Here is a 10,000-nt window from a genome sequence, read left to right on the forward strand (position 1 = left end):
AATGTATGATTATTCATAAGGGCAGCATTCTGAAATTTGCATTTAATATCGAAAACTAAAAGAGGGAAAGGGTTGAATAACCTAGATAATGTTCTAATAATAATTGCAAAAAAGAAAAAGGAAATCCGTGTAGAATTTTCTGCATTTATTTATTTTTCACTTTCAAACTGTAATGCGTTCTGATATGTACCTTGGCATGTAGCATTATAAATTAGGAAATAGATGAGTAGAGGCATTATGTGGTCAGAGAGAGAGAGAAAGTGAAAGAAAAAAAGAATATGAAAAAAAAAATAGAGAAAGTGAAAGAATGAGAGATAAGGAATGTAGGTTTATAAATTAGAAAATAGATGAGTAGAGACACTATGTGGTCAGAGAGAGATGGGTATATCTAAAGCTGTTTGTCTAGGTATGGGATGAGAGGGGATAGGAGGGAAGAAGAGAGAAGGAACGAGAAAGTGAGAAAGTGTAAGAAAAAAATAAGAAGGAAAGGGAAAGAAAAAAGGGTGAAAGATGGAGGAAGAGAAAGTAATAGATAAATAGATAAAAAAGGATGCAAGAGTATGGGTGAATCAGAAAGATACGTTTCAAGCCATTTCTGTATGTGTGGTGAGGCATAGAAATATAGGTACAGAGGAGAGTGAATTGATAGACAAAAATAGGTGTATGGAAATACACAAGGATGTTTTTAGCACTGCAGTTACTGCATTATTCTCTCTAGAAGAAACTTTGATAAATCTATAATGAACGTTATCATACAATGCTTTAATAAAAGAGAGGGGGACTTACATATCAAACGATTACAATTATGTATATAAAAAAGTTCAATAGATATTAAGAAGGAAAGCCGTGTAAATTCCAGAAGGAAAATCTCGGTCATTAGAAGACCACAGGACGCCAAAGAGATAGAAGGGAATCTGTCTGTGACATTGTGGCTTGTGGTCACTCAGTCTGGCTTCTGTGGCTGTTCAAATCCTTCTTACATTGCGGTTACATTACTTGGCTAGTTAACTCAGAGCTTCTGTTGTAGTTTCCGGCGCAGAGAGATTTGTAAACATAGGAGTGTGAAATGAAAGGTATGATTGAGAATGAGAATGATTTTGAGAATGAGAATGTGATCGAAGCACATCACTCCATCTCATTCATTCATGTTCTTACTTAGAAGTAGAAGTTTAATGAGAAGAAAGTCTTGTATGAAAAACGTTTATTTTCTGCTTTGATAGTAAAGCTTATGAAAGAAAATGGGATTAAATTATCATTCTCCTGGTGCCTCAGTGGTAGCCGTAGTGGGTGTGGCCGTAAGAAGGATAGGCGTGGTAGGAGTGTGGTTGGTAGGAGTGGTAGGTGCGTGGGTGGTAGGTCTTGTAACCGTAGCCATAGCTGGGTTCAGCCTCAGCAACGGGGTCAGCGGACCTCTTGTGGTGGCTGTGGGCGTAGGGGGAGTAGGAGTGTGGGTGGTAGGAGTGGTAGTAACGGGGATACACGGGGTGGTAGGACTTGTAGCCGTAGCCGTAGCTGGGTTCGGCCTCAGCAACGGGGTCAGCGGACCTCTTGTGGTGGTGGTGGACGTAAGGAGTGTAGTGGTGGGGTTGGTATCCGTAGGAATAGGGGCGGTAGTAGCCTCGGTAGTGGTAGGAACCGTAAGAAGGTTCAGCTTCGGCCTCAGGCTCAGCGGACCTCTTGTGGTGGTGGTGGTAAGAGTTGTGGTAGGGGTTGGTAGTAGGTGCGGAGGTAGTAGGCGTGGTGGTGGAGACCGTAGCCATAGTTGTAGGCACGACTTGGCTCCGCCTCTCGCTTCTCCACCTCAGAAGCGCAAGCGGCAGCCACCAGGAGCACAAACACCTAAAAACAAAAGAACAATATCAGTAAAACGTATTTTTCTCAAACAAAATAACAATAATAAAGTCGAATAAAAAGAACAACAAATAACAGATCAAAATCACCAGGTCACAAAGAAAGAACAAGACAACAGCCAAGTGTTGGACTCACCAAGTACTTCATCTCTGCAGGATTAGTAAGACGGAACAGGGCGATGTGATTTCAGGCAGGCGTGCGACGTCTTATATACTGGAAACTGCTCGGAGGCCTTGAGGGATCCGCTCATAGACCCGTAGGAACGAAAGAAAAGGCGGGGACACGTGGGGGAAAGGGAGGAGGTGGAGGAGGAGGAAATGAGTAGAAGAAAGAAGAGGCAGAGAAGGGAAAGGAGGATGAAGGGAGAGGGTGGGGAGGTGGAAGAAGAGAAGGACGAAAAGGGGAAGAAGGGTGGGGTGGGGGGTGGGGGGGCAGGATGAAGAGGAGGCATGGGGCGACAATGAGGAGGAAATTATGTAAAAAGAGTAGGAGTAGGGGAGAAGAGAAAGAAAAGGAAGAGGAGGCAAAGGGGGGAGAGGAGGAAGAGTAGGACCACGTCGACGAAGCAGAGGAGAAGGAGAAAGGAAGAGTAGGACCAAAACGAAATGGATAAAGAGCAGAGGAAGGCGACGACGACAAGAAAGGGGAAAACGAGTAAGAAGAAAGAGGAAGAGGGAGAGAGCGAGGCAGAAGGAGGGAAAAGAGGAGAAGGGGGAAGACGACGAGGCAGAGGAGGACGACGACGAGTAGGAAAAGTGGTAGGAGTAGGAGTAGGGAATAAGGATGGGGACAGAAAAAGGAGAAGGAAGGGGAGGACAATGACATCAAAGATGACGAAGCAGAGGACGATGATGAGGAGGGGAAGAAAGGGATAGGAGGAGAAAGAGGAAGAGTGAGAGGACGAGAAAGAGGAGGAGAAAGAGGAAGAGAGGGAGGACGAAAAAGAGGAGAAAGAGGAAGAGTGAGAGGACGAGAAAGAGGGGGAGGGGAGGAAGAGGAGAAAGAGGAAGAGAGGGAGGACGAAAAAGAGGAAGAGTGGGAGGGCGAAAAGAGAAGAAAGAGGAAGAGTGGGAGGAGAAAGAGGACGAGAGAGAGCTGAGGAGAAAGAGGAAGAGCGGGACGACGGGAAATAGGAGGGGGAGGAGGAGAAAGAAGAGAGGGAGGACAAGAAAGAGGAGCGGGGTGGAGGCGAAAAGAGGAGGCCACAATTATTACGAATGCTATATTTACAGTAAAGAAGTGGTCGGCGAAAAAAAAGAGATCCGTGTAAGATTTTCCGCACACACACACATACATATATATATATATATATATATATATATATATATATATATATTTTCAAACAGCAATGCGTTTTGATATGCGATGTTGCTGGAGGTAAAGGTACCTGGGCTTGGTAGAAAAAAGGGAAAATAGATTGGTAGAGAGATTATGTGGCCAGAGAGAGAGAGATAAAGTAAAAGAAAAAAGAGGGAAAGTGAGAGAAAAAGAGAAAGTGAAAGAATGAGTGAGAGGGAAAGGGAAAGGTGGATAAACAGATAAATAGAGAGCAAGAAAGAATATGAGAGTCAGGTTATTTGTGTATGTGTGGTGAGAGATAGAAATGTAGGTGCACAGGAGAGAGAATGAATACAGACAAAAATAGGTGTATGGATATACACAAGGATTTTAAGTTAGTTTTTAGCCCTACTGTAGTTACTGCATTTTTCTCTGTTAAAGGAAATTTGATAAATCTATAATGAACGTTATTATACAATTATTTGATAAAAGATATGGGGACTTGCATATCAAATGAAGATACAGATATAAACACGGATCAAAAGATTTTATGAGCGTGTAAGTTCCAGTAGGAAAATCTCGGTCATTTGCAGACCACAAGACGCTAATGAGATAAGAGGGAATCTTTGACAATGTGGCAATGAGATAGGCGTGTGAAACAAAAGGTATGATTTGAGAATGAGAATGAATTTGAGAATAAGAATGTGATCGAAGCACGTCACATGCATCTCATTCATTCATTCCTATTTTCATTCGTACGTTTCGCTTCCTTTGTCATAATCAAGACTATTCATGTACGTGTGTAATAAGGATTTGGGGGCAGTACGTGGAAGTTTAATGAGAGAGGTTTTGTATGAAAAATAATGTTTATTTTTTGCTAAAGAAGTTTTGCTTTGCTAGTAAAGCTCATGAACATGGGATTAAGTTATCATTCTCCTGATGCCTCAGTGGTAGCCGTAAGAAGGATAGGCGTGGTAGGAGTGTGGTTGGTAGGAGTGGTAGGGGCGTGGGTGGTAGGTCTTGTAACCGTAGCCATAGCTGGGTTCAGCCTCAGCAACGGGGTCAGCGGACCTCTTGTGGTGGCTGTGGGCGTAGGGGGAGTAGGAGTGTGGGTGGTAGGAGTGATAGTAACGGGGATACACGGGGTGGTAGGACTTGTAGCCGTAGCCGTAGCTGGGTTCGGCCTCAGCAACGGGGTCAGCGGACCTCTTGTGATGGTGGTGGACGTAAGGAGTGTAGTGGTGGGGTTGGTATCCGTAGGAATAGGGGCGGTAGTAGCCTCGGTAGTGGTAGGAACCGTAAGAAGGCTCAGCTTCGGCCTCAGGCTCAGCGGACCTCTTGTGGTGGTGGTGGTAAGAGTTGTGGTAGGGGTGGTAGTAGGTGCGGGGGTAGTAGGCGTGGTGGTGGAGACCGTAGCCATAGTTGTAGGCACGACTTGGCTCCGCCTCTCGCTTCTCCACCTCAGAAGCGCAAGCGGCAGCCACCAGGAGCACAAACACCTAAAAACAAAAGAACAATATCAGTAAAACATGAAATTTTCAAACAAAATTACAATAATAAAGACGATTAAAAAAAAAAAAAAAAAAAAATCACTGGGTTACAACGAAAGAACGAGAAAACAGCCAAGTGTTGGACTCACCAAGTACTTCATCTCTGCAGGATTGGTAAGACGGAACAGGGCGATGTGATTCCAGGCAGGCGTGCGACGCCTTATATACTGGAAACTGCTCGAAGGCCTTGAGGGATCCGCCCATAGACCCGTAAGAACGAAAGGAAGGGCGGGGACACGTGGGGAAAGGGAGGAGGCGGAGGAGGAGTGAGGGGACGAGAGGAGGAATGAGTAGAAGGAAGAGGAGGAATCAGAGGAGCAAGAGGAGTAGTGAAAGGTGTGGAAGAAGAGAAGGACGACGACGAAAAGGGGAAGAAGGGGGGGAGGGGCAGGATGAAGAGGAGGCATGGGGTGACGATTAGAAGTAAATGATGTAAAAAGAGTAGGAGTAGGGGAGAAAGGGGATGCAGAAGAGAAGGAAGAACAAGAGGAGGCAGAGAGGGAAGAGGAGGAAGAGTAGGACCACGTCGACGAAGCAGAGGGGGGGGGGGGGAGAGAAAGGAAGAGTAGGACCAAGACGAAATGGACGAAGAAGCAGAGGAAGGCGACGACGACAAGAAAGGGGAAGACGAGTACGAAGAAAGAGGAAGAGGTGGAGAGCGAGACAGGAGGGAAAAGAGGAGAAAGGGGAGGACGACGAGGCAGAGGAGGACGACGAGGCAGAGGAGGACGACGACGAGGAGGAAAAAGGGTAGGAGTAGGAGTAGGGAATAAGGATGGGGACAGAAGAAGGAGAATGAAGGGGAAGACAACAACATCAAAGACGACGAAGCAGAGGAGGACGATGATGAGGGGAAGGAAGAGAGGGATAGGAGGAGAAAGAGGAAGAGAGGGAAGACGAAAAAGAGGAGAAAGAGGAAAAGTGAGAGGACGAGAAAGAGGAGGAGGGGAGGAAGAGGAGAAAGAGGAAGAGAGGGAAGACGAAAAAGAGGAGAAAGAGGAAAAGTGAGAGGACGAGAAAGAGGAGGAGGGGAGGAAGAGGAGAAAGAGGAAGAGAGGAAGGACGAAAAATAGGAAGAGTGGGAGGGCGAAAAAGAGGAGAAAGAAGAAGAGTGGCAGGAGAAAGAGGACGAGAGAGAGCTGAGGAGAAAAAGGAAGAGCGGGACGACGGGAAATAGGAGGGGGAGGAGGAGAAAGAAGAGAGGGAGGACGAGAAAGAGGAGCGGGGTGGGGGCGAAAAGAGGAGGCCACAATTATTACGAATGCTATATTTACAGTAAAGATGTGGTCGGCGAAAAAAAGAGATCCGTATAAGATTTTCCGCACACACACATACATATATATATATTTTCAAACAGTAATGCGTTTTGATATGCGATGTTGCTGGAGGTAAAGGTACCTGGGCATGGTAGAAAAAGGGGAAAATAGATTGGTAGAGAGATTATGTGGCCAGAGAGAGAGAGATAAAGTAAAAGAAAAAAGAGGGAAATTGAGAGAAAAAGAGAAAGTGAAAGAATGAGTGAGAGGGACAGGGAAAGGTGGATAAACAGATAAATAGAGAGCAAGAAAGAATATGAGAGTCAGGTTATTTGTGTATGTGTGGTGAGAGATAAAAATGTAGGTGCACAGGAGAGAGAATGCATACAGACAAAAATAGGTGTATGGATATACACAAGGATTTTAAGTTTGTTTTTAGCCCTACTGCAGTTACTGCATTTTTCTCTGTTAAAGGAAATTTGATAAATCTATAATGAACGTTATTATACAATTATTTGATAAAAGATATGGGGACTTGCATATCAAATGAAGATACAGATATAAACAAGGATCAAAAGATTTTATGAACGTGTAAGTTCCAGTAGGAAAATCTCGGTCATTTGCAGACCACAAGACGCTAATGAGATAAGAGGGAATCTTTGACAATGTGGCAATGAGATAGGCGTGTGAAACAAAAGGTATGATTTGAGAATGAGAATGAATTTGAGAATAAGAATGTGATCGAAGCACGTCACATGCATCTCATTCATTCATTCCTATTTTCATTCGTACTTTTCGCTACCTTTGTCATAATCAAGACTATTCATGTACGTGTGTAATAAGGATTTGGGGGCAGTACGTGGAAGTTTAATGAGAGAGGTTTTGTATGAAAAATAATGTTTATTTTTTGCTAAAGAAGTTTTGCTTTGCTAGTAAAGCTCATGAAAATGGGATTAAGTTATGATTCTCCTGGTGCCTCAGTGGTAGCCGTAGTGGGTGTGGCCGTAAGAAGGATAGGCGTGGTAGGAGTGTGGGCGGTAGGAGTGGTAGGGGCGTGGGTGGTAGGTCTTGTAACCGTAGCCATAGCTGGGTTCAGCCTCAGCAACGGGGTCAGCGGACCTCTTGTGGTGGCTGTGGGCGTAGGGGGAGTAGGAGTGTGGGTGGTAGGAGTGGTAGTAACGGGGATACACGGGGTGGTAGGACTTGTAGCCGTAGCCGTAGCTGGGTTCGGCCTCAGCAACGGGGTCAGCGGACCTCTTGTGGTGGTGGTGGACGTAGGGAGTGTAGTGGTGTGGTTGGTATCCGTAGGAATAGGGGCGGTAGTAGCCTCGGTAGTGGTAGGAACCGTAAGAAGGTTCAGCTTCGGCCTCAGGCTCAGCGGACCTCTTGTGGTGGTGGTGGTAAGAGTTGTGGTAGGGGTGATAGTAGGTGCGGGGGTAGTAGGCGTGGTGGTGGAGACCGTAGCCATAGTTATAGGCACGACTTGGCTCCGCCTCTCGCTTCTCCACCTCAGAAGCGCAAGCGGCAGCCACCAGGAGCACAAACACCTAGAATCAAAACAAAAAATATCAGTAAAACGTACATTTTTCAAGCGAAATGAGAATAGTAATAATGATAATTACAATAACAATATTAGTAATAATAATAATAGTAATGATAATTATAAAGTCGAACAAAAAAAGTATAAAATAGAAAAGATCAAAATCACCGGGTTACAAAGAAAGAACGAGAAAACAGCCAAGTGTTGGACTCACCAAGTACTTCATCTCTGCAGGATTGGTAAGACGGAACAGGGCGATGTGATTCCAGGCAGGCGTGCGACGCCTTATATACTGGAAACTGCTCGAAGGCCTTGAAGGATCCGCCCATAGACCCGTGAGAACGAAAGGAAGGGCGGGGACACGTGGGTAAAGGGAGGAGGCAGAGGAGTGAGGGGACGAGAGGGGGAATGAGTAGAAGGAAGAGGAGGAGGAAGAGAAGGAAAAGGAGGAGTGAAGGGAGTGAGGGGGAGGTAGTGGAAAAAGAGAAGGACGACGACGACAAGGAGAAGAAGGGGGGGGGGGGGGTAGGGAAGCAGGACGAAGAGACATTGGACGATGACGATGAAGAAATGGTTAAAAGAGTGGGAGTAGGGGAGAAGGGGGAGGCAGAAAAGAAGGAAGAACAAGAGGAGGCAGAGGGGAAAGAGAGGGAGGAAGAGTAGAACCAAGACATGGACGAAGAGGCAGGGGAAGGCGACGACGACAAGAAGGAGAAGACGAGTAAGAAGAAGAGGAAGAGGGGGAGGACGAGACGGAGGAGGAAAAGCGGAGAAGGGGGAGGACGACGACGATGGGGACGACGAGGCAGAGGAGGACGACGACTAAGAGGAGGAAAAGTGGTAGGAGTAGGAGTAAGGAAGAAGGAGGACAAAAAAAGAAGGGGAAGACAGTGACATCAAAGTCGACGAAGCAGAAGAGGACGATGATGACGAGGAGGGGAAGGAAGAGAGGGAGGAAAAAGAGAGAGGACGAGAAAGAGGAGGAGGAGGAGGAGAAAGAGGAAGAGAGGGAGGACGAAAAAGAGGAGTCAAAAGAGGAAGAGTGGGAGGACGAAGAAAAGGAGAAAGAGGAAAAGTGTGAGGAGGAGAAAGAGGACGAGAGAGCAGAGGAGAAAGAGGAAGAGTGGGAAGAGTAGGAGTAGAAGAGAAGGGGGAGGCAGAAATGAAGAAAGAGGAGAGAAGACAAGGTTTAGTGTTGATTCCATTTGTTACAGTGGATATTCTTGTTGTGATATACTGTCTGTTTCATTTTGCTTCTAAGCTATCCCCAGTGTGCAAGGAATGGCCGGGGTTACCATCCACTGGCGGCAAGGGATTTAAACGCAGGTCAGCAAGATTGCTGGACGAGATCGCAACCGCTGCACCACACAGCACACACAGAAAAAGTAGGACCAAGACGACATGGGAGAAGAGGCAGAGGAAGGCGACGACGACAAGAAGGGGACGATGAGTCAGAAGAGGAGAAGAAAGAGGAAGAGGGGGAGGACGAGACGGAGGAGGAGGGAAAGAGGAGAAGGGGGAGGACGACGACGACGGGGACGAGGAGGCAGAGGAGGACGACGACGAGGAGGAAAAGTGGTAGGAGTAGGAGTAAGGAAGAAGGAGGACAGATAAAGAAGGGGAAGACAACGAAACCAAGGATGACTAAGCAGAGAAAGACGATGACGAGGAGGGGAAGGGATAGAGGGATAGGAGGAGAAAGAAGTAGAGAGGACAAGAAAGAAAAGGAGGGGGAGGAGGAGGAGAAAGAGGAAGAGAGGGAGGACGAAAAAGAGAAGGAAAAACAGGAAGTGGGAGGACGAAAAAGAGAAGATAGAGGAAGAGTGGAAGGAGAAGAGGGCGAGAGAGAGCGGAGAAGAAAGAGGATGAGGAAGAAAGTGGGAGGACGAGAAACGAGGAGAAAGAGGAAGAGTGGGACGACGAGAGATAGGATGGGGAGCAGAAAGAAGAGAGGAAGGACGAGAAAGAGGAGCAGCGTGGAGGGAACGAAAAGAGGAGGAGGCCACAATGATCACGAATGTTATATTTACAGTAAAGAGGTGGACGGCGAAAAAAAAGATCCTGTAACATTTTCTGCACATACACACAGCAACATATTTTCTCACACAGTAATGCGTTTTGATATGCGATGTTTCTGGAGTAACACGTCACAGGCATCTCATTCTTTCATTCCTTTTTTAATTCATACTTTTCTCTACCTTTATCATAATGAAGACTATTCATGTACATGTGTAATAATGATTTTTTTTTTTGTTTGGGGGTGGGGGGAGTACGTAAAATTTTAATGAAAGAGATCTTGTATAAAAATGTTTATTTTCTGCTATAGAAGTTTTGCTCTGTTAGTAAAGCTCATGAAAATGGGATTAAGTTATGATTCTCCTGGTGCCTCAGTGGTAGCCGTAGTGGGTGTGGCCGTAAGAAGGATAGGCGTGGTAGGAGTGTGGGCGGTAGGAGTGGTAGGTGCGTGGGTGGTAGGTCTTGTAACCGTAGCCATAGCTGGGTTCAGCCTCAGCAACGGGGTCAGC

The 10,000-nt window shown here is 46.1% G+C and overlaps 3 protein-coding genes across 3 annotated transcripts in view; all 3 read right to left on the reverse strand.

Moving 5' to 3' along the window:
- Nucleotides 1-4,004: 4,004 nt before the first annotated feature.
- On the reverse strand, nucleotides 4,005-4,799 carry LOC125039150 (uncharacterized histidine-rich protein DDB_G0274557-like). The gene is made up of 2 exons (XM_047632909.1): nucleotides 4,769-4,799; nucleotides 4,005-4,628 (listed from the first exon to the last, which is right to left on the reverse strand). The coding sequence occupies exons 1-2, from the start codon at nucleotides 4,778-4,780 to the stop codon at nucleotides 4,074-4,076; spliced, it is 567 nt and encodes a 188-aa protein (XP_047488865.1). The 5' UTR covers nucleotides 4,781-4,799; the 3' UTR covers nucleotides 4,005-4,073.
- A 2,027-nt stretch (nucleotides 4,800-6,826) lies between these two features.
- On the reverse strand, nucleotides 6,827-7,713 carry LOC125039148 (uncharacterized histidine-rich protein DDB_G0274557-like). The gene is made up of 2 exons (XM_047632907.1): nucleotides 7,690-7,713; nucleotides 6,827-7,482 (listed from the first exon to the last, which is right to left on the reverse strand). The coding sequence occupies exons 1-2, from the start codon at nucleotides 7,699-7,701 to the stop codon at nucleotides 6,913-6,915; spliced, it is 582 nt and encodes a 193-aa protein (XP_047488863.1). The 5' UTR covers nucleotides 7,702-7,713; the 3' UTR covers nucleotides 6,827-6,912.
- Nucleotides 7,714-9,771: 2,058 nt separating this feature from the next.
- LOC125039149 (histidine-rich glycoprotein-like) overlaps nucleotides 9,772-10,000 on the reverse strand; it is an 864-nt gene continuing 635 nt past the window's right edge. The window contains exon 2 of the mRNA XM_047632908.1: nucleotides 9,772-10,000. This exon is cut by the window's right edge and continues 420 nt beyond it. Within this exon, the coding sequence (XP_047488864.1) occupies nucleotides 9,863-10,000 (138 nt within the window). The 3' untranslated portion in view covers nucleotides 9,772-9,862.

The sequence above is a fragment of the Penaeus chinensis genome, chromosome 26 (genome assembly GCF_019202785.1).
Source record: "Penaeus chinensis breed Huanghai No. 1 chromosome 26, ASM1920278v2, whole genome shotgun sequence".
Taxonomy (NCBI): domain Eukaryota; kingdom Metazoa; phylum Arthropoda; class Malacostraca; order Decapoda; family Penaeidae; genus Penaeus; species Penaeus chinensis.